We start from the raw sequence: 25,138 nt of genomic DNA, 5'->3' as shown, positions 1-25,138 counted from the left end.
GGCTGATATATATACATAGGATGATTAAAAAAATATTCCAGCCCTTCTGATTCACCTTTTTCTGCAAGCCAGAGGCTTGGAGATTTCCTACCATGTATCTTATGGTCAATATCCACATCATGGGACTTCAGCCTTCTGTGTATTGGGAAACATATTTTAAGATGTTATCTATGGCAATTCATTGTAACTAAGGAAAGAAAAGACTAAAACCCTCTACAGCACTGTCTCTTCCCAAAGGTACATAGAGACAATATTCTAGTTTAGCAAGAAAGAGAAGAAAAGCAAATAGCTTAGCTAAAAACCACCTGAAACACAGCAGCGGTCTTTCCCTTATCCCAGTTATCCGTCTCCTCACTTATCACATCAGTTTAAGACCTGGCAGATACGCTGTGAAAATTAATTCAGAACATTTGGAACCCAGAAATGTAAAAAAAAAAAAAAACCAGATAAACCAGACATACTCTATCTATGCGATACAATGAAATAAAAAGCAACCTAGAACTGTAGTTCTTCATACCGAGATCAGACAATATAGTCTAAATTGTCAATTTTCTTCCAACAATCTAACTTTCAAGACTCAATATTTTAATAATAAATGACTAAGCATTATAAGGCTTTTGTTTAAAAAGTGTTTTCACTTTAATGGGTTAATAACATCATGAATGGTACAAAACTGTCCTTTTTTCACATTTCCATACATTGTATTACGGACCACCTGAAAATCTGGACTAAGAACGCATAAAGTGTCTCATAATTAGCCCTAGCTTCATTTTTTGCCATATGTAAAGGAGATACGCAGAAAAACATGCATTTGTTAACAATGACATGTTAATATTAGCTTAAACAATAAGATATGGCAGGATGTGCAGTGTAATGCACAGGTATGTGAGAGGGTAAGAGAGACCCAATGTCAAGTGTTGGCAATGAAATAAGAAATGATTGATAACACACTGACATTTTGTGACCATAGATTTAGCTTTTCTGTTTTAAATAGTAGTAAATATTTAAATAATATTTAAAATATATTTCCCTACGGAAATCATTTACTTGGAAGACAGCCTGTAAGATTTGACTTTTTAAAAAGTAGCATTCCATTTCGACAATATATGAATACAATACATGTCATAGAACTTCAAAGACCCTAAAGTCCTCAGCCATTTTCAGAAACATCTTTCAATCCAATTTTCTCTCTGATTTTTTGCTCGCAAAACTTTGGAAGTAGCATCTCAAAGAATACCTGCCTGTAAGAGAAATACTGGACTGCAATAAAAACAAACCTACTGTAAACAGGGATGCCATACTAACGGAAAATATAGCAAAATTAAAACCCAAATAATTCATCATGCAATTAGTTTGATTTCCATTTTGCTAATTCAGTCTAAGGAGGGGTTTGTTCCTTCCTAGTGTGTCTTCTCTTGCAGTCAATGAGTGCTCGATTTCCACTGTCAGATGTTAAGGGATGAAGACCTCACTGTTACCTCAAGAAAAAAATAACTGAGGTGTGGGTGCAGATTAATTATCTAAAATGCAACAAAACAAAGCAAAGTATTTGTGCAAAAGAAGTAATTTGTCCATTGACTTTGTTTCTAAGTTTGCTTCAGTATAAAAAAACCTCTTCAATCCCACTAACAAAGCTTTACTTTGATTTATGATCCTTCAACACACTTGAGAGTTCCACGTTTTTATTCTAATTTGGTAAATTAATAATCCAGCCACCATTTTTGCAGCCCAAGACAAAGATGGAAGCTCCATTATGTTTATCTTGAATAGCCTGGGGTAGTTACTTTCATTCAAGACAGTTTTCTCCTGTCTTCTACAGGCACAGTGCTTGTTTAACTGGCCTCAGGAATAAAACAGCCAAAAATAAGCCAGGTCACCTTCTATGGCAGTGCAGAGCATCCTGGCCAGTTTTGTTGTTGTTTTTCTAAATGGTTGTTGCTAAAACTACCTTCTTTTTAAATAGGGACAAGCTACTCCAAAAGCTTCTCATTTCTTTTTTCAGCTTCTAAGGACTCGTAATAAAACAAGCAGCTTCCTAAAGCTACTTCTAGATTCAAAAATCTAGATGAAGTATACAGTAGCAGTACAGAAATCATTTAGAAAGCACAGAAATCTCAATCAATTGCTTCGTAGTCATATTAGGAAGGTATGTGAGAGACACGAAGTCTGACGAGTTCTTTCCCATCAAGGAGCCAACTTTATTTTGCCTTCAGCTGCATCCTAACCATTTTATAACTAGAGATGAGGAATTCCCAAACCGTGCTGTGCGTGTCACTGGGATGCGACAGCAAAACTCTGCCTGGGCAAATAAATATTATACTTCTCATGAACCACCCCACCACTCAGGGAATATGCTAAGTAAATTTGGGAACCCCCACTATCGACTGAAGAGTACACCAGGCACATTCCTACTATATTTCCAGTGCGCATATTTACATGAAAATAATCGTGGCCGGGAGCTAGCGATGTTGGGAACTTTGCTGTTTGGTTTCACCATATAAACTCTGGCTCCTATCGATTCAACAGAGCATGACTGAAACAACAACTTTTCCACCCTGTGTCTGCCCTTCTTTTCACTGGGAAAATTAATTAGCTTCATGATCGCTCCAACAACCTGCACGTTCTTCCTAAACCAAATCCCATCTCACTCTCCTTGATTATAGTAGACGTAGCAGTAGCACAATGCATCTAATAACATGATCATGACCTCCTTTTTTAAAGCAAAACCACTACGAAGAGGCTTTAAAAAAAGGCAAGGGCACATATTCATTCCTGTTCGCTGTAGTCTGCATACAGGTTGTAAAGGAGAATTATTGCTTTAAAAGATGAAAAGCTTTGGAAATATGGTAAACATCCTACAAGGTTCTAAAACTAATCAGCTAAAATTCTGTACATACTTTAATATTCAAACCTCTATTTGATTACTCAAGATCAAATAATTTCATCTTCACGTCTATTCATTAAACTCTTTATAGTTCTACGGTCTAATGAATCTTTAACAACTAAATAGGATCGAAACAGATAACGGGGGCGGGGGGAAGGTCACATGGCAATGAACATTATTTCATTTGGCCAATGAATAGTGAACCCTGCTTTCTTGGCTGAAATTAAGGCACTAAGTGGCAGTGAAAGGATAAAGGAATGGTTTTTTTGTCCTATATTATCTGAAAAAAGACCAACGTGACTATTTTTTTAGGACGCCAGTAGAGTACATATCCATTCTGAACGACTCAGTAAGGCATTCTGTTGGCAAATTTAAAGAAAACGTTCTCCTGATTAGAGCCCATTACATTCATTGTCTGCGTGTGACTAGTGGCACTAACTTAACAAACCGGAGAGGGGGGAAAAGCTACAAAGATGTCTGAAGACTTGAAAGGCACCAAAAAGAGAACAGCTCTGCAACTGCCAGTTCTACAAACAAGGATGTAAGCTGTGTTTAACACTGCATATAGTCTAGTCAATCATCAATCTTTGTTGATAAAGTGTAGTAGCTCTTCATTTAAACTCTCAGTTAATCAAGTGCTAGTTTAGTAACAAATTTATTTTCACGCATCGGAAAATAATTGCAGTGTCTAACACAACTACACTTAAAGCAAAACTAGTCTAGTATGCATTATTCTGGTTAACACTGAAGCAAACCTGTATAGACAAAAGGGTTACCTCAAGATATAGAGTTTACAATATGAAATCAACATATAAATGAATAGGATTTACTGAGAACAATGGAAAGTGTATTACAAAGATACATGAAACAATTTTAACCACAATATTTTCTCTGTGAAAAATACAACTATTAGTGAGATAAAATGTACAATTGATTTTTTTTTTCCAAAAGAAAAAAAAAACCACAGTATAAAGGAAAATATTTTTTTTTTCTTCAAAACAGGGAAAATAGTTAAGGTCATTGTCTTTCATTACAATATAATTTGACACAAAAAGCAGTCATAGGATTGCACCAACTCCATGTTCAGTCTCCCGAACATGACAATAGTAAAAGGAGTCCATAAAGCATAATGACATTTCTGGATTTCATGATGGCAATCTATGTACGTATGCAGGAATGGGTGTCACTCCAGCTCTGTTCACAAAATGTACAAAACTCTGTTGGCCAGACATGTAAAAATTAGTTCACCCCAACACTGACTTTCCTGTTGCTTAGTCAGGGATGGAAAGATCTGTATTATTGTAAGTGTTGTTATCTTTTTAGCAATAAAGAAAAAAGTATATGTAGTGCATGCTTTATCACTTGTCAAAAACATTTCTGAAAATAAAACTAAGTTATCCAATAGTTTACAAAATAGAAAATAATTCTTCAGGTTAAAAATGTGGTTAGGTTTACGTTTAGTTCCATCTCCAAAGGACTGATTTCCTTGGCAGCAACACTTTTCCTTAGCAAGAGCCAAGGCACAAAGTTCCATGAAGAGAAATAAAAATGGCTACGAAGGGGAACGCAGTCTGGCATTGTAAAAGAAATCAGAGCCTCTCTCTGAGCTTTCTGTTCCATCAGGTTAGTGCCGTAGGAAAGCGGGAATCTGGGGATACACGTTTGTTATGAGCATTTCTGCTGGACACGGTTCAGAAGTTCACCAAACTTTTCAAAAAGATCCTCCACCCATTTGACATTTTTCATGCACAGCTGCACAATCTCTTCCTGTCCTAGATCTGCACTCTTCTTCTGAACAGAAGAAATCTATTCAAACAAAGAGAAGCAGGGTGTGGGAAGGAGAGATGCATACACACATATGTTAGGCTGCCAGCATTTCAGAATCTTTGCTTTTATAATATTCTGCAGTTTAATATGACTCTTCTTTAGACTAAAACCTTTAAAACAAGTAAAAATTCCCCCCAAAATGCATTTCTTAAAATATGAGCCAGAGCTCAACTCTTGTATTTCTGCTACCTGGAATATTTCCACCCAGGATTTGCAGAAGAAAATTAAGGAGTGGGCATTCTAAGACAAAAAGTAGCTCCTAGATCTGAGGAGTTCCACACACTGATAAAATTTGTTTAGTTTATTCTGGGTAACAGTGGAGGACACTCAACCGTCCTAAGGGAAACTGACTGCATGCAAACCTTCTATCTGCATCTTCTGGGCAGCAGAGCCCATTGGGGCAACATAGAAGCTGCTCAGCACAGCCTTTTGTTCGCCATAAAGAAATAGGAGGTCACAATCCATACTCATTTACCAAGGAGAACAGTCCCTCTAGTTGGAGTCAATTCCCTCAGTAAATTCCTTCAATGAATGTAAAAGTATCTCAAAGAGAACAACACTCACCTCTTCTTTACATGTTAGATATATGTGATATTTGTAATGATGGAGTGAGTGATACAAAGAATACAACTGTATTTTTTCTGGATCTACTGTAAACTCCTGCAGAAAGAACAGTTATTTTAGGTAAATTCATGTTATTTTCCAAGACACAGATATGAGATATTTTCTTCTGTAAACCAGTTTGTTTTCAACAATTCAGAAATGGACTATTTCATTCAAATAATTGCTTTGACATATTTTGATACACTCTAATTTATATTACATCACAATTATCTCCAATCTCCACTTTCCCTACCAAGTTATTTTATCAAAACTAGGTTTAAGAACACTTCCAATCCTGAATGCACTGCACGTCTAAAACAGGCAAGACACCCCCTTAAGAACTAGTGTAAGAATTACCAAAGCTTAAATATTTTTCTACCAGGGTGACGGGTATCATTGCAAAAAAAGCAGATAGTTTGTGCTTCAGAAGAGCTGATCTATACTTGTTTAACACTTCAGTTACTTTAGCAAGAAATATGAGTGTGGGACGTATTTACAGGTCATTTGTCTAGGCACTGGTTACTGCTGGGAGGTAAATCAGTGCCCAGTGAAATCTAGTTATAGTGTTCCCCAGGAATACTATGGAAACACAACATGCACATCTCAAATTTTACCACATTATTTTTTAAAACTTCGTTGTTGTTTTCATTTAAGATACCCGGCTTCATTCTGCCATTGGAAATGAGGGAAGGAACAATAAATAACTGAAGTTTTAGAAAGTGTTATCTAGTTCAGTTTTTACAGTATTAACATTATTTTTTCATTTTTGATCTAGAAACCATGGTATCATTTACTTCAGACATTTTGCAGCAAGTCTAAGAAGCCGTTATCATTACGAGCTGTACAGTAAGGGAAGCAGCTTACTACTATTATACTTCATCTTATTGCAAACTTGAGAAGTTGCTACGGACTTCCTGTATAACTATACTGAATTAAAGCATTTGGGTCTAAACACAGAACTTAAAGAGGGGAATATTTATGAAATGATTTATTACATTTTGTCTCCCGACTGGTATTTAACTATGTTTCACAGATGGGTTAAACGAAGGATTTAATATACTGCTTTAAGCGTTGCTTTCTAACACTCTTGATACAGAAAAAACACTTCACTCAAAGATTCTGTATTTTGATAAACCTACCAAAAAAGCCCCACACACGAAACAGTATTTTATATAAATGTGGTTATCATATTAGAAGTCAGATGGTGGCAGCAATAAACCCTCTCAACACTCACCTGTGCTAATTTAGTGGTTGATTTAGAAGCCCTCAGCGTTTTCTTGTTGTAAGCTTTACCATTCATTTTGATCTTAGACACAGATGATCCTCCACTTTTTGTCTTAGAATCCCGAGTGATGACTGTCAGTTCAGGGAAGTTTTCCAAAGCATTCTTTAAACAGAGCATACGAAGACAAAGGATTATGAAAAATTCAAGACTGGCCAACCAGCTAGACTGCTGATAAACTGGCCATTTTTCTTTGAAAAGTTAAGAGTGCAGCTTATTATTAAAACAACTTATTCTTCTACAAAGACTTGATAAAAGGTCTTTATCAGATCAAGCGACCATATACAGTTTGAAAAGCATGACCACCTGTTCTTGTTTACTATAATTTTTTAAGATAGAAGATCCTTTTATTGTACCTCAGATTATCATCAGTGATAATCTCATTAGAAAGTGCAAAAAAAGGCTCTACTAGGCAATTTTTACCTTTTAAAATGCTTTCCATTCCTTTTTCTACCCAAGAATCTTTAAGGCCGAGTTACCTGGAGATGCCCAAGTACTCGGGCAGCCTGCCAGCTGTGACAGGCACTGGATGCCTAATATCCTCACAGGTTTTGTCCCAGCTTTGAAAAAATACCAATTTATTGCATCTTATAGTTTCTGTAAGGTGGAAAAGCTTATGCGCAGTGAAGTACATGGCTAGTTCAAAAAAGCACAAGTTTTTAAGACATATTAACTCACGGGAATGAACTGCATTTCTACCTGCTTCAGTTCTACATTATTTGCGTAAATTTGAATACAACTTTGTTGTACAAATACAGCATTTGTACAGTTGTACAAACACACTGTCAGCAGCTGCTTTAGAATAGTTCTGTTACGCTGTATAATCTAGTCCTGAAAAAATACTTCAAGTTAAATGAACATCTATATATCTTTACATCATACTCCAGTATTGGGGGGGGGGGGTGTGGAAATCAGGGATACAGAAAAACGTATCAATGTTGCAGCTTTAGGACCTAAGTTGGACTATTGGGTTAAAATAGGAAGTTGAGTAATTTTTTTGCATTGTCTTTTACTAGAATTCAACCACCTCCTCTGCCTACAATTCTTAGCACTTTACATACATGGACCATTTTCCCTTTATAAAAAACCCCTCTCTAAAAATCTACTGCACAGAGATAGTTGCACAGTGGCAGCAGTAACCTTGACTAACTAACCTGTCCATATACACTATTCACTGCAACACTTTCAAACTGCAACAGCTTCAACAGATTTAAATGATTCAGTTTTTCTGTCGGCTGTAATAGTCTTCCTGAAGGTTGACTTTGAGGGTCAAGGGGCTTTGGCCACTTCTACCTTCCTCTGGATAATTCTTCTTAACCACAACTATTTACATGGCTGGACCACTCACCTAAACCAGACAAATCTGAATTGGAATGAAGGAGAAAATACTAGTGATTTCTGCATCTTTGAGAGCACAAGACATAAAATGGTGATAATGACTTCCAAATTAAATGCACACAACTCAGTTAAGATGCTTCATTTACTGAGCTTCTACTACAGCAGCAGTAATATTTTCTAAATTTGTTTATCAAAAACTGTAACCCAAGATACAGTAAAATATTAGAGCTATAAAGCACGTTACAGGCTAAACTACCAAATGCTGGCTGCTGACTTCAGTGTCTTATTTGGCTAGTAATACAGTGCTAAAATATAGCAGGTTAACTGTATCTAGTGAAAAAAAGAAGTTAAATTCATCTATGCTTATCTATGCAGAACAGTAAAAATATTCACGCTGAATGATACCCATGAATGATTTTGCATGATCATTTTTCACTTTTTGCTTGCTTCAGGGCCTCATTCAGCTCTGAAGTCTGAACCAGTCATTTGATCAAAGCTGGAGCAGAAACAGACTCTCCTGTATTAACCATCAGATCAACCTAAATCTTCAAGAGTATCAAGCACATTTCCTAACCAACACAAACACCATGACAAACATTTTCATCCAAAATATTGACCCGAGGATGGCACAAGTTGGCACCTTCACATCAGAAAGCAAACATAAAAGGTTTTTTTAATCTCGCCGTTTACTTCACCAGCAGATCCCTTCCTTACATCTGTAACTCCATTAACTTCTTGCAGGTCATACTGTGAAATACAGATTTAAGATAACTTCAGAGATATGATACATAATCTGCTTCTAAGGGAACACACAGCAAAGCTATTATATTAGTTATGAACTCCAACTGAATAAGCAGCTATAATTGCTAGTCTTACAGAAGATATTTTTTTTCTTCTTAAACTGGGAGAAAACCAAGCTAAGCTGCCTCTCACTTTGTGCGTGCTCTGAATGTAACCAGAATGCTACAAATTTGTACCCTGCCTTAACGTGGTCTCTCTTCTCTGCAGAGAAGGTCTAAAAGCAGCAGCTATAAAAATAAGTATTGACGTGAATCTCTCAGCACGAAAGAACAACAAAACCAAGGAGGGTTAATACACGCTACCTCTGAGGCTCTGGGTATGGTTTGGAAGTACACAGCCCTTCCCAAGCCTTCCTTGCTGTCAGGAGGGAGCTCCATGAAATTCTGTTCAAGTAGGTACAAATTGTACAGCTGTTGGGCAAACAGCATAACTAACAATAAAAAAGTTCAAGAATCATATGAATTAAAGCTGTTTCACCAGTTGATGATGTTCTCATCTCTGAAACAAGGTCACTTAGCATCCCACAAGACTTAAGAGCAATGGGCTGGGGAAGGGAAAAAAAGATCTTTTAAAGATTTCATGATGAAAAAGCAGAACTGTCAGAGTCTGCTATTATCTCCTCAGCTGTCTCTCAAAAATAACCACACAGTGGTACAGAGAGACAGCTAATTCTGCAAGTGCCTCCGTACTGTGGACATAAGGGGACAGGAGACAGGCCAAAGAGCAAGTCTAGTCTGATGCTATTTATAGCCAGGTTTGCTTTGCTGCTGTTGGCCTCAAAACCGTTACAAGGAAGAAATAACCAGTCTGATTACCAACATTGACAACTAGTTCTCAGACATGAGTGAAAATAACCTTAATTCACCTTACTGCACTTTCAAAATCTTCATTGTTGCTTGGACAATACAGCTGCTCTCTTCCCTGTCCACATCCACACCTGTTTTTTATTATCATGTTAAAGCCACTGTAATATGGGCTTGTTAGCCACACTTTTCCCTATTTTCCATGCTGAAGATACATGAAAGAGTGCACAAATAAGTTGTTCTTCAGTCCCTCTGTCCTGGTTTGAAACTACCATGATCTCTACTTCAAAGAAGTTCAGACACCAGTTCCACAGCATAGTTGTTTTATGTAAAAGTTAACTGAGATTTTTAGGCAACACAATCGCTTAACCAGAAGCTCTAGGAGGACAGCAAACAGATTTTCTCCTAGCAAACCTGAGAAGCTTAAGAGAAAAAATGCTTGACAATGAACCAGAAAGCATGGGGAGTAAAACTAGAACTTTACCTTTGCAATATAAACTCCTCCATCACAAAATGTTCTCCAAATGCCACATACAAACATTGAATTTATAGCGTCTCTTTCAAATCCATATTCACTTCTGTTACAAATTTGCCTTCTGGGTTTTAAGTTGTGCCTGCATGGTACGTATTAAATGACTTACTTATAACATTACTTAAAAAATTCTGTAATTTAAAAGAGAATACCTTGAAAGTATGATCCAAGCGCAATTTGGAAAGCAGCCTTTTCCTATTGTCATTCAGCATACCATCAATTTTTCTCATGTGAGGCAACAGCAGCTCATCTAAAAGCCAAAGAAAACCGTGGCAGTTGGTTATTAAGAGACACACAGTAATGAGATTCTTATTCAATCTATACTTCTACCCATTAACAGAAAATGTGGAAGTACAAAATAATGCAATTTGCACATAAACTGATTTCAAACATGAGAGAAAAATACCTTTGTTTTGGATCAGCACGCTAAACCCGTCTAGATATTATGCAGTTTAATTGCTGACTACAATCCTACTCCTTCTCTGACTCTTCTTTGTTGAAAAGAAATAAATAAGACAGAGCAACATAGAGACAATTGCAAACCATTTCCTAGATAATCATCTTCTGTGTGATAAAACTGGCAGTTTTATGAAGATAAGTACGTGGTTTTGACATTTACTGTTTCATATTACAAGAGATGACCCTGCTGGCATTTATAACAAAAGAAATTGAGGAAAGTGCTTACTGAGAAAAGTTATCTGATAAACCACTGTAAACTGCACAATATACATTTGAACATAGATATGAGGCCATGAATGAAAATTTACAGCTCAGTATGGAGTCTTTTATTTTTAAAGCCAATTTCTTTGCTTTTAGCAGGACTACTGACATGCAACAACGAAACCTTGAGGTAAGCGTGCATTGATGCACAACCAGGACAAACCAGGAAAGGATCGTCTAGCACACAGTTTTTTAAATACAGGCAAATAGAATACGGTACAAAACAACACCCTGCAACTAAATAATATGCAAAATGCTTCCTATTTGTGGACCTTTATCTTTATACATGAGTGCTTCGCTAAATTTTAAGAAATAGAACGGTTTTGACTTGTATGCTGGAGTCCACTATGGTAAATAAGTCCAGACATTTTCTCTTCAAAGAAAGAGTAGAATACAATTATCTTCGATCAGAACTTTAAGGTTTCAGAGTATGAAAGGCAGAATTTTTAATAGTAGCAAGAATCAGAACTACTTATAAGGCTATTTCTTCATAAGAAAGTGAACACACTCTTGAAACACTGTAATCTGAAATAAAATGTTTGCTAAGACTTAAAAAAATATAATAACGGCAGGAACAAAGAGCTCAGTTCTGACATTCACAGCACAAGCCTAATGTAACAAAGCAGACAAAACAGTATTTCCAAACTACTTTGATTATTCAAAGAGGTAGTACAAATATATATATATGCATACACATATAAATAATTTGTGTAAAGTGTTCTTCAGATGTGGGCAGCTAAAAGTTTGGTTTGCCTTACTGAATAATAACCTTAATATCTAATAAAAATATGCAAATGTTAAACATACTGTACCATTGCTCTTTTCCAAGGCTTGCATTGTGTCTGGATCCAAGGCAATGCTAACGAGCAACTCCATGAAGCTCTTAAAAGTCTCTTTCATAGCTCTTGTATTCAAAAAGCGAGTAACAAGGGGAGCGGGAGGTACGATCTCTGAAAATCAATCAGAATGGTGATTTTTTTTTTTCCTTCAATATCCTTCAAATATTTGTGGTTCTCCAAACTAAAGGCTTTCTCTCTTAAAACACAAGTGACCTCTACTGGTATCCCAGGAGATTAAAACTCTGTACAATCAGAAATTATACTCAAACTACTTACATGCCAAAAGCTGGTACAAACACCAAATCTGGTGCAAACGGTACAATTTACTGCAGAAACACATACAATTACTTGTAACTATCGGCACTTATCGTATTTTAGGGATTTTACACATTTTTCTGTTATTGTAGATGGAAGTCTACAGAAAAAGGATAATGAGTAACTTCAGTCAAGCAAAGTACCCTAAGCGCAGGTTTCATGTCAGTGCAAGTACCCCCCAGAACCGCAAACCTCCAAGGTGTCCAACAGAAAAACATCCAAAAGCACCGATGTCACCGAGGAGCCTGCGTAGAACCGAAGTCAATCCCACCCAATTGTCCAACTCACGATAAACACGTAAAAGAAATTTTACCAGCAAAGCAACATAGGTGTATTCGTACTTTTATTTTTTCACAGACGGCAATTTTAAACACGCACATGGAGTAGTCACCACCACCAGTAAGCATTCTGGAGCTTTTTACAGGCTCCATCTATGGTCCCACTATTTTGCAGTAATTTAGCTAGCAAGGCTGTTAAGCCCTTCTCAGATATCCATATTTCTATGGGTGACTATCATCACCAGGTTACTCCAAATTTTAAATATGGACAGTTGCACGTATTAATGGTTATTTGCATAAGTTTGCTTGAAAAACATTATTTTAAAAGTGCTGCTGTTGGCTTAGTCACCTGTTCCAATACAGCTTATCTAGAGTTAAAGTTGCCAAGGCCAACACGCTTTGGATGAGCAGTGATACAAAACATGGGTCCTACATAGCTTAACTTCAAACCTACAAGAAATAAACCCAAAAAACCTGCAAAATACACTGTATATCTGCTACCAAAGGTAACATCTATAAACACTGTATGCTTAAAAATTCCTTTCTGTTCTGAAGAATTACTGCAAATGTCGTACGTCAGCGTTCCCAGACATCATGAATCTGCTCAGCAGGCTGCATTTGAACAGCTGCCGTTTAGACAAGCAATGAAACAGCCAAAAAAGTCAACTGCTGTTTCTCCTCAGGTTTAGTAAAAACAACAGTAACATCTCCATCCTGCCCATACAGACAGGCATTGCAGTTATGTTACTTCAGACATGACCTGGGGTCGCAATGGAAAATTAATGAAGAATCCAATTCTTGAGATGTACCCGAAAATGAAATCAGCTCCTTCTCCTGCAGTTGTACCCATCTTAGAAAGCAAGTTGTAAAAACAAATTTATCTAATTGATAAACTATATTTGAGATGCCTTCAGTTGCACACAGTAGCTCACAAGTAGGAAGTTTTAAGAAATCAGTTTTGCATGGCACTGTCAAATTCTGATTTTTTTTCATGAGGCTAGTAAAAAAAATTTGCAAGACTGAGTAATGTATTTTTTGTAATACTAAGTTCAAATGAGCCTAGACGCTGACAACAGGATTTCACTCACCATCCTCATCACTCGGGGCATCAGGTGAGGAATCAGACTGGGAAGATGAAAATTCTTCTTTCCACTTTTTCCTTTTCTTTGGTGGTGGTTCAGCCTTTACTTTTGGCTGTTTAGCTTTGGGTTTCACGGAAGAGATTTTTGCTGCTGTTGGTTTTGGTGTTGGTGGATCAGGGGTTTTGTTGTTGCTACTACTAGGTTTGCAATGAATAGTCCTGCAATATTACAAAGACCATCTTTATGAAAATAATTACCACACAAGTTTTGGCATTAATAAAACAGCTATAGCCTTATTTAAGTAGAATGTATTCCCCTCAGATTATATATACTTATTCAATTGTCACACGTAACTAAGAATTAAGTTATACACACTACACTGCTCTATTTTTGATGTAACGTTTAACAGTTCTTACCTACATATGATTAAACAGTATTTCCATTTTATAACTAGATAAAAAAGCACAAAAAGTTTAAATTGTCCAATGTTAGTACAATTTATGAGATATATGGAATTGGAGCTAATATTATAATTTATTACTTAATGAAAAAAAAATGGACTTGTCAGACTTGAACAAATACTAGTAATGAGATTCGCTGACAAAGTGAATTTGGGACATTGTATCCACACAAAGATGGGAGAGAATATCATCCAGGTAAAAATGCAGGAAATGCTGAATCTTGAGGACTGCAATAAGAAAGCAGACAACTCCTCTCTCTTCCCATCACTCAGAGCAGGAAAACAAACAGGACACTTAATATCACAAATACAAAGTTATGTATTTTAGAGCTAATAATGAACTACTATTCTGAGAACGCGGCAGGGAACACAGTTCTGGGATGTGCCAGGCAAGTTTTTTTTTATTGTCCAAATGGGAAAGTTCAAATGAGAAAGCAATTAAATGGACAGCAGAAGCACCGTTAGTATCTTCCAGAACACTAAGAATAATTTTAGTCGTCTATCAGAGATGAAGATTTCAAACCAAAATGGAGTGAGACAATAGATACTCGAATGATGCAAGGAATGGAAAGCCTGCCTTAGACGAGGAAGTTAGAAGACCTTGATTAATCCAGCTTAGTGAAGACAGAGGTGGAATCTTACTGCTCTCCAGAAATACATCATGCAGTAAAAACACCAGGGAAAGACAGAAATAAATGCCAAAACCAGTCCTGAGAGCAGAACATGTGGATACAAGCTAATCATGATCATGTTTTGTTAAAAGATGGGATTGTTTCAGTGCATTGGAAGAACAGGTTCTGGAACTGTCTTCTGTAGCCCAAGAACAAACAGAAGCATCAAAATCCTAGCTAGCTCTAAGCAGATCATGAGTATTTTATAAAACTGATTAACTGATGGTATTGCTTTATTTGAGAGCAAACCAGACTTAAAACCCCAGTCATTTCTTCAATGAAGAGCACTCTAAGTTTTTTGTTTACTGTTTACTAGCATCTGATAAAGAAAACCTATCTGCAGCAAATTATAATTATAGAAAATCTAGGGAGGAAACCTTCAGATAACACTTGAAGCTGTGAGAAGATAAACTAAGCATTAAAGCATGACAGAGTTTGTACAGCACAGCATCCATAATCTTTTCCAAAAGCACAATCGAAGGTCAACAGAAAACGCAACAGCAAAACAGTGAAACCCTTATGAGAAGGACGGTGACAAAGGAAACCTCAGAGACAGCCCACGTACCTGTGTGAGAGACACTGACGGTCATAACATTTCACAGGACCAGTTGCATATTTACTAGAATAATCAAAACTATACTATGTTTGCCCTGCATTCTTTACATGGTTCTCCAGAGTGACAGATTTGTTTGGGCTTTATTTAGCCTTGGTTGTAGTTTAAAAGTAGTACTAGAGGAAATACTGATTTTAAAGCATTTTAAGTGAGATGGGATGACTCAAAGTGGTAACGCTTTTTAGGGGTGAGGAGAGGGGAGTGGGGCAGGTATAATAAGAAAAAATACAATACCCTCAGTGTGCAAGGACATAAAAAGGAAGGAAAAACATCCTTGCAACAAACAACTTCAACAATGAACTGTTTGGTATTTAATTAACTTTCCAGGATTGAGAGGAAAACATTGGTACTACCAGCTTACTGGGACAGGATGGGTATTAAAACAACGCACAAAAACATAACTGAGGCGCAAAGTCCATGGGATAGGAGAAAAGAAAACACGAAATATTAAAATCATTATACCTGTAGGTTTCTATCATTATGCTAACAGGGCAAAAGACGTAGCACATAGAGCCCTAACACCTCTAAAATGAATTATTATTGCAATCCACAGATTCAAGGTAGAAAAATCTTGATATGACAGTAATTTATATCTCATTTCTTAAAGCAAAACACACAGTTCTCCGTTTCCAACTTCAAGCTGAATTACCATAATATGGAATCATAAATCTTGATTATTAAAATAGGTGTTTTCTTCATTTGAAAACAACACTGCAAAATGAAAAACAAATGGAAATAAAATACCTTGCTGACTGTACAGGTTTGCTTCGTGGTTTTTTCGAACATACTCTGACGTATTCCTTTTTGTTTGCATTTTCAATAAACTTCACGTACACTCTTTTGTATTTTGTTTTTGCATCACCGAAGTACCCAAGATACTAAAAAAAAAAATACACAAGTGTTTCTGTTATGAAAATATGTTCAGTTTAACAACTAAAAATTTAAATACCAAAGAAAAAAGTTTAAAAACAACCTGTTTACATACAAAGATTAGGCACCCTACAGCATTTATAATTGAAGACAAATTCTCTGATGGATTTCCACATGATATTTAAAGCGAGAAAACAAGGCAAGAAGTACTTCAGTCCTCATTTTCTGCATTTAATCCTCTGCAAGTGTTACCCCAAGAGCATTATCTGGCTGGTGAAACTGTCCCCTGTCTGTACCCCTCTCCTTGTGGAAAGCAGTTGGTCAACAATCCTGCTTCCACCGACTCTGTTCTGGTTGTGAAAACTGGTTCCTTCAAGCAGTCTGAATGACACCAGAGAGCCCATGCTGCAAAGCAAAGAATCTGCCAATGAACAAGAGAATTTCAGAGTAGGAGGAAATACATATGTCCCCGCCTCGCCTTTACGGATGCTTGTGAAGAATGTATGTCAGAATCACATTTTATTTCGTTTCTTAGGTTTCCATTAAGGAAATCAGCTTCCAAGAGGCCTCATAAGGAATTTTTAAGACTCACACTGTTAGTAGCAGCAAACTCCCTCTGTCCATCTCGTACTTCAGGAACAAACTTTTGCAATAAAGCCTTCTGTACTTTCCAAATAGCTGGAGGCTCTTTTCCTGTTTGCAAAGCAACCTGGAAGAACATAAAATGATTTGCTAAAAAATGGTGCTTATTTTTCTCCCAGAAGTGTGTTGGAGCATTAGATTTTTTTTTAAGCAAGTTACCTAGGGATAAAATGGAAGTAAGTCATTCAAAATTCCAAATCGTTAGTCATTACATGCCATTTGCATCAAGACAGTATGACGGGAACTACAGTAATATAACACAAACTACAAATTCACTTTCACAGTGATGAAGTTGTGCCAACCAGCTCTGCCTATGGTGTGATGTCTTAACTGGTGCACCATGAAACTGAGACACGGAACTTTATCTTTTGAAACAATATAACATTTTTTCAACTTTATTCTTCTGCTCTATGAAATATTTTAAAAACAAAAATGCAAGAATCACAAGCAGTAAAAAGCTTTCAGGTGCCTAGTGGTTCTGTAGCAGAGGCCCAGGTACATTAGAGTACGATGCCTGCACTAATGTTATAAGACAGCTCAATATGAATTGTTGTACCAGACTTTACACTTTCAGTTTAACTTAACCACCAAAAAAAAGTTTATTTTCTTCTTCACATAGTTTGATAAATAACCTATGTTAAAAACAAATCTGTATTTATTAGCTTTAATGAGAATTCTCTATAAATACTACACGCAAGTTAACACAAAAACTCTCTGTTTGGAAAACACATAAGTGTTGGTTGTTTTTTCATGATTGTATAAATAACTGAAGAAATAAACACCACAAAGCTTAAAATCCAAAATATCTCATAACAAAGCTTAATCAGACAAGGGAGCATTTTAAAACCGGTAACATTTGTCTTACGTGACAAAATATGTGAATTAATTTAAACTTAGGCTCAACAGGATGCACACAGACAAATCATCAAAAGTATTAGAAATTAATGATAAAAATACTGATGGCTATGATAGCAAGAAAAGGAAAGGTAAACATGCAGAAGAATTTAAAATGGAGAAGCAATGAAAACAGAACAAAAGACGACAAAGACAACATGGGACATTCCCATAAACTCCTGTGAAGAGTTGCACTGGTTGCTTATGGAAGCCATTTCTTGTTGGAATAGCACACAGAACCTCTTCCAAAAACAGAAACAGACAAGTTCAAGATCTTCTGTAGAAGTCCAAAAGTTATTTCTTCAACACCTTAAACCTGTGAGCCCACTACTGCCTTAAAAGCAAACAAACCAATAAAGCTAACACCAAACCCAATCAACCAAAAACCTCCCTATTATGCATGTAGTATAAAATGGGTCAACGTACATACAAAACATTCGTGATCTGCATTAGAATGACGCCTCTAAGGCATCTGGGCAGCAGCCAGGGAATATCAGAATAGAAACCAAAAAGTAATCTGCAGTCTGTGCCCTTTTGGTGGTTTGTTGAGGCTAAATTCATATGCAGGACTTTCTGTGATTAGTTTTTTCTTTTTCACAGCAAGTATCCAGGTTACCTTTAGCGTCTCTATATCTTCGATCTTCACCACAAACTCATCACGTTCTCTGTACATGCCCTCTCCTCCGCTGTCCGTGTTCTCCTCGTCGGTACATCCTTCTATCGCAACAGCCGCCTGTGTTTTTGCCAAGGGGTCTGAAGTCCCAGCGTCCTGGTGCGGTACTTTGGAGGGTTCGGCTGGATTGCTTTTCTCCGGCGCACTGACCGCAGGAGCCGTTGTCTGCGGAGATTCCTGCTTTGTGACAGCGGCGGTGGCAGCAGCAACACCTGCTGCTTTTTCAGCTTCTGAAGAAAAAACCCCAAATTTTAGTCAAATTATCAAGGATTAGCAACGTAACGGGAACTAGATTAATTTTTCTTTTATTCTGTTACAATAGATATTAAAAACAACTATTCTAGGAAAAACACCTGCTTAAAGAGTTAACATTGGGCACTATCTTGGCCACAACTAAACCTTAAACAAAACCCAACTATTGTAGCTAGCGTACCTCTGTTTCTATTAAACTGGTGCATCTGTTAGCATCTAGAAATAACAAAGAGGAATGCTTTACAAAACAGTTTGATAGTTCCAGACACGATGAGCAGGAAATACTGTTGTACTTTGTGTGACTAAGCAAATACAAAAGTAAAGGTTACAACACTGCTGCTAAGTCAAGTCTCTTTCAATTGGAAATAAGGGAAGATAAATACGCATGAAATATGAAAACATTTGCTGTATCACTTCTGGACATGTATCATTTATATCTTGTAATAATATAACTGCAAGTTCCAGATTAAAACTTTGGCGATACCCTAGTAAATTTTAATATTAACAGAGGTGAGCAATGAGAACCAATGATCAAAACCAAGAACATTCTTCTTCTCCTCTGTGCCCCAGAGTCAAAGGAAACTCCCACCTTTCCAGATCATTCTTTCCCACCTGAAAAAAATGTGTAGATATTACTTGATACTTTTTAATACATTAGTTTCAACACTGACACTAAAAGAAATCAAGTCATCTTAGCTACAGCATAAATATTAACGTCACTTAGGAAGCTGGCTTCAGACTTGAGAAGATAACCATTTTACAGCTCTGCTACAATCACTGTTATTGTGGACTTTTTCACTTAAAAAAATAGAAAAAAGATAATGTGACATGTATTTTAACAGACGTGATACATACAAATGATTTGAATATCAAATTAGCGTATTGATACAAAAGCTGTACACCAAATACATGAAGATTCATTAAATCAAGTCAGTAAGACCGCTAAGCCATGAAATTTGTTCTTTTGGCTATATAATATCACATTATTGCAAATACGTTGTATTTCTTTGTTCAGTGAAAGCTATGACAGCTTTAATTGGACATAGTATTTCCATTCCCCAAATGTACACATTCCTCAGAACAGCAGATAATTGCATATACGCTACTTAATGCTACCAACAAAAGACTATGTTTTAATATTTGTCTTTCGATACTTATGTGCAAAAACAGACAGAAGAAGGAATTACTGGAAAATCTACAAAATACCAGCAAGTAGGAAAGAAGTCGTTACTAAGGATCTTGTATGATGTACAAACAGTTTGGGATACAACAAACAGGAAGGTGAATTCAAGAAACTCATGGTATAAATATCACAGCCTTATGAATAATAAAGATACAATAATATTGTGAAAGAAATCACTGTAAATAAAACTCTAATGGAAATGATCATCCAACAAAACCTATAAATATTTCCTTAGGAAGTTGTACACAAAACATGGCTTATTAAAGATAACCAGCTTCAGCAAGAGGCTCAAATGGTGGCATTGTCCACACTTTGGCTTTCTGGGGGGAAAAAGGTCACTGCTTTCTTGTTTAAAACACATATTCAAAACATGAGGAATTTCATCTTCTGTAACAGACTTTCCAAAATGCATGAACTTAACATAATTTAATAGAAATATCCACAGAAGAAAACACAACAGTAATTAAGATGAGGTACTGTTTAAGATACCACGTATTCTGCAATCTTTTTCTGGTATTTTAGGTCTGATTATCACAATTTAAGTTCAACTGTATTACGTATTTTTAAGCAAATCAGGTCACCCCTAGAGAAAAACGCTTCTCCCTCTCTCCTTTAATCTAAAAAGAGAAAAAACGACTTTTTTGTATCTTGTTAAGAACCAGTCTATGGGTTGTGGGTCCTGAGAAGAGTTGAAGAAATGTTTCATTTTCTCCCTGGGATTATTTTGGAAGGTAATAGTGTTTCTCTTCAATTAGTATAGTCACCTGATCGTCTGGATAGGTTTGAATTGCTTCTCAGAGGAAAACAAATCTCACTGCAAAGAGTCTATCTAGGCAAAAATATGCAGTATGTTCAAAATACTTCAAATCAAAGCAGCATCAATTAAAAGGTATGAACACTCACACCGTAAGGTACAGCACAATGTGATACAAGTGAAACTGAGATGTGTGTGATCCGATTGCTGCTCCCTGCCCAAAACCCTTCCTGGATTCTGTTATTTTGTTTGCAATGCATCAACACCAAGCTATGACACCCCTGATTAATCCGGTTGTAATCGAAGCCAAATGACTCCCACCTTGCACAAGACCAGCCAAAGCAGTGCTCAGTTTACAAGTGCAAAATCACTTTTGTAAACACATCCTGTGCAATTCTATCATCACAGAAAGCGCACGTTTACCTAAGAAAAACTTAACCTCTGCTGATGGCGATTATTAATGTCCTCTTGCTAGAATTTTTTTTAAAATAGATTTAAAACCTCTGACATGATGGTTTGTTGAGGTTTCCAGATGAAAATCATATTGAGAATTCTAAGCCAAAGAAGAGAACAGACACATTATGCCAATTCTGGGCTAAAAAGCAAAACATTTTGACATTAGAAGAATTCTACTTAAGTAGCATGAAAAAGTTTATCTACGTATTTTTCTAATTGTGGAAAACAGTAGCTTAGTTCACAGTCAACACACTTTTTTGCATAGAACTCTTAAATATAGCTGTGATTAAAACCTAAACCAGTCAAAACCTTTACCTGAACTAAAGATAGCTAAAATCAGTCTTTATTTTTTCCCATCAGCTACAGCAATCTCCAACATATGCACCCGTAGCAACTATTTTACCTGTTTTGCTCTTTCTGTCGGATGTATCATCCAGGGCTGACAACGCAGTAGAGATGCTCTTCTGAAGATCGTGGTTACCCCCCACAGAATCATCTTCATCAGAAGAAAATGAAGGCAACGTTTCCAGATTTTTCTTAAGTTCTTCATCGACTTTTTTGGTTGGACTTTCCCCACTAACCTCAGCAGGTACAGGTGCTGCCGGCTGAGGCTTTGCAGAGGACTGCACGCAAGGGGTGCGAACTATTTGGGTAACCGGCCGCCTCGTCCTGTTTGGCATCCGTACAGCTGGAGCTGAAAACTGCTGCCGAGGCCCAGACTTCAGAAAATCTAAAAAAGAGGCGATAAATCCTGTTTTGACTTCAGGCTGTTTTTCTTCAACTTCTTTTATTTTTTGCCTCATTCTTTCCTGATGCTGGTAAGTATCGTAACAACTTTCAGAAACAGGAGAAGAGTATGTGACACACGAGTCATTTCCTCTTGAATTTTGACGTTTACACTGCCCACCTCTTTTTACCTGTTTCTGAATTGCACCATCATCTTCTGCAGCATTTTTGTTCTGGCTTTTTCCTTTGCTTTTTTTCTTCTGGAGGTTCCCTTGAGTTAAATCTTGGCATTCTTCTTCAGTTCTACTAACGCTTCCATCTCCACTTTGGGGCACAGAAAGGGGCTGCAACGGACCCTTTGACTGGTTACCTGCTACCGTACCATCATCGCCACCCATATTAAAATCATTCTCTGAAGCAGCACTTTCCTCACTTAGACTCTTACCGCTCGAAACAAATTCTGTGTCTCTTGTGTTCCGGGTACCATCAGCAGAAGCATCATTGTCTTCTTCAGACTCATGACTGATGCTAGATTGCTTCTTCAGTGGAACAGCCTCTTGCTCTTCTTGACCAGGGCCAAGGGTGGGTGAGGTCATTCTTGTTGGTACATTTTGATCAGAAGTTTCAACGTGTTGTTGATCGAGGTTCACCGGTTTTGCCTGTATTGTTGACACTGCCGTAAGATTTATAGTGATTTGGCCTCCATTCAGAGAAATATTACTTATGCTTGCTGGCTTTCCAACTACAGCAGGTGAGGCACTGAAACCAGAAGACACGTGTCTTATGTCCATCGATCGGAACTGTGTTTTAGGCTCCTCACTATTTTCAACAGACTGAATTTCCTCTTCATTAGAAGCTGATTTGGCAAAGTCAGATGGTGTCACTCCGCAGGCTGCTGCTGTTGCTGCTAAGATGTCATCTACGTTGGATAATATATTCCTCTCATCACTGAGAAGTATAGATTCTGGGAAACATATTGAACTAAGAGAAACAAACTGGTTTTTTGAATCGTGTTGATTTGTCTGAGTGAAATGATCTTTTGTTGTCAAATGTTGCTGTAGTGGTTTGGAGGGCTCAGAAATGTCCATTTTCATTACTTCTGAATTCTGAGTGTGAAGCTGTTGCTGAGAATGACCCCCGTTGCTTTGAATAATATGACCATCCATCTGAAGGAATGGATGTGTCACCTGTTGAGGACTCTGTATTCTTTGCACTTGTGGTGATGCCTTTGCTTGTCCTAAACCCGACTGCAGAATTGACTGATGAAGAATCTGCAAGTCACAGGCAGACTCCAGAAGCACCTGTGCACTGGGCAAGCACAGCTGATGACCGTGTCTTAAAGGATGAGGTTGAACTTGCGATGGTGCACTAATGACCTGGCCTTGCTGTTCTTGAGTTTTACTTTCATGTACCTTATGCATAAGAGAATGTTGCTGGTTTAGTTCCTTAGCACTCACAGTTACTTGTGTTGTTTGCATTAAATTAGCCGTCTTTTTTATATCATGGCTTAGACTAGTGATATGGCCAATGTGTTGGGATAGCTGCTCCACAGAATTGACCATTCTTTCATCCTTTTTTGTTCCTTGAAGAGTAAGTCCAACAACTTGATCTTCAAGACAAGAGTTACTTCTGATGACACTTTGAGAGTATCTGTCATCTGCTTTTGAGACCCTATAGGATGCGTCCTGAGCACTGATTTCCTCATCAGTTAGCCTTTGAGCGGAAGATTCGAGGGAAGCTTGCTGTTGCAATGCCTGCATATCCTGCATCGATAATTCTTCCTCTTGTTTTGAGGAGGCATACAAGTTAGAGTCAGACTTCCTTTTAACATAGGACTTTGTTTCCGAGGAAGGTCGGTTGTTCTGCAGCGTCTGTGAATGGGCTGGGGATGCGAAAGGAGGAGACTGGACAGACGGTAAAAACTTTTGAGACTGCGGAGAAGAGGATTCTTGTGATTGAGAGTTCTGAGAAGAATGTAAAGAAATATAGCTCTGGTTAGGACTCGAGGCTGGAAGAGTCTGTATCCGAGGAGAGGCATTAAAGGAAAGAGAAGGCGATGTTAATGTTAAAGACTGCCCTGAAGAATAGCTCTCTGAAGGACTAACAGCTGATAAAACTTGTGATTGAGATGAAAAACTAACTTGGGATTGGCTAACTGGAGATAAACCCTGAGAGTGACTAGAAGAGTAGCTCTGAGACTGGCTGACAGAAGAAAGTTCCCTCGTTTGCCCAGAGTAGTTCTCATTTGGAACCGAAGTCAATACCTGTTCCTCTGAGGAGTAACTTAGAGTTTGACTATCAGAAGTAATAGTTTGCGATTGCCCAGAAAAAGTCAACGTTTTATATAGTGAGGGCAGCTTCTCAGCCTTGCTAGAGGAGAAATCCTGTGAGTGACTGACAGGTGGCACATTCTGAGCCTGGGACGAAATATAGTTTTGGGACTGGCTGACCGACAAGAGGCTTGGGAGCTGTGCTGTAGAGTAGATCTGTGCTTGGCCTGTAATGACAGAACTCTGGTTTTGTGCAGTTTTGGCATAACTTTGTGTCTGCACAGCAGGAGCTACGCTCTGAGGTTTGGGAGTCTTGGTTGACCTTGGAGGCTGCTTCGTGGAACAGTTCTTCACTTTTGCTGTGGAAGCAGATGGAAAACCAGGCGATGGAATTGCAGATGTGTACGACTGAGCAAGTTCCACTGTGACTTGAGAAGTCTTCTGCTGTGGTCCTCCATTGCTCACCTGAGTAACATCTCCAACCGGACTGCAGGACAACGCCGAGTGCCTGGATGTATCCTGAAAATTAACTCCACTTGTACTCGTTAAATAGCTGTGTAAGGAATGCTGTGAAACAGTCAGTTGAGCCTGAACAGACTGAGTACTTGAAGGCCGCTGATGGTGTTTAATAACACTACATTCTCGCTGAAGTGCTCTATCGATAGAAGCAGTGGAACCAGTAAAGACAGACGTGCTATATGCCTGAGAAACCTGCTGAGCTCCTCCGAGGGTTGAAGGCAACAAACTAAATTGAGGTTGCAAGAGGTGGGGTGCAGATTCTTGAGCAGAACGATATGTTGATGACTGCGGTGGCACGCTAGTACTTAAAACAGAACTGCCCAGACGCTCAAATGTCAAAGCAGTTGGAACAGTGCCTTGCGATGTTTTAATCTGTAACAAAGGATCGTGGGTAGTTAAGAGACCATTTGATGTAGCACTGAAAGTCGTATCTTGAAGAGTAAGAGAAGGGGTAGTAGCAAAGTTTCTACTGCTGAAAGTGTTGGGATGCTGATACGCTGATAAAGCAGATGTTGGTGGAAACGTTCCAGAGGTTGGCAAAGCTCCAGTAACAAACAGTTCTGTGGCTGTTGAGGAATGCATACCTGGAAAAAACAAAAACAAAACAAGAAGGGATAAAGAGCATAAGGGAGCTTTACGAGTTACAACACTCTACATTTCTACACCTCATTTAATAGTAAGATCTTACAGCATTTACAATTGTAACCTTCTTTAGAATCACCATCCTTTTCAACACAAAACATTTAAAGGGAGGGTCATTTTATTATCGTGGGTAATTTTCAAACTGGAAGCGCAGGTTTTTTAAGAATTCCAAATTCTACACCTACAGTGAATTGCCAAGGGAAAAAACT

At 37.7% G+C, this 25,138-nt stretch overlaps 1 protein-coding gene across 1 annotated transcript in view; it reads right to left on the bottom strand.

Moving 5' to 3' along the window:
* Positions 1-615: 615 nt before the first annotated feature.
* Positions 616-25,138, bottom strand: part of QSER1 (glutamine and serine rich 1) — a 46,219-nt gene continuing 21,696 nt past the window's right edge. Inside the window, exons 4-13 of the mRNA XM_065838070.2 lie at positions 21,176-24,871; positions 18,071-18,357; positions 16,511-16,627; positions 15,793-15,926; positions 13,311-13,522; positions 11,603-11,740; positions 10,223-10,320; positions 6,549-6,701; positions 5,276-5,371; positions 616-4,690 (exon numbers count right to left, since the gene is read on the bottom strand). Of these exons, the coding sequence (XP_065694142.2) occupies positions 4,550-4,690; positions 5,276-5,371; positions 6,549-6,701; positions 10,223-10,320; positions 11,603-11,740; positions 13,311-13,522; positions 15,793-15,926; positions 16,511-16,627; positions 18,071-18,357; positions 21,176-24,871 (5,072 nt within the window). The 3' untranslated portion in view covers positions 616-4,549. The remainder of the gene's footprint in view (positions 4,691-5,275; positions 5,372-6,548; positions 6,702-10,222; positions 10,321-11,602; positions 11,741-13,310; positions 13,523-15,792; positions 15,927-16,510; positions 16,628-18,070; positions 18,358-21,175; positions 24,872-25,138) is intronic.

Source organism: Patagioenas fasciata, chromosome 5, assembly GCF_037038585.1.
Source record: "Patagioenas fasciata isolate bPatFas1 chromosome 5, bPatFas1.hap1, whole genome shotgun sequence".
NCBI classification, from domain to species: Eukaryota; Metazoa; Chordata; class Aves; order Columbiformes; family Columbidae; genus Patagioenas; species Patagioenas fasciata.
This window is presented reverse-complemented; position numbering and strand designations above follow the sequence as displayed.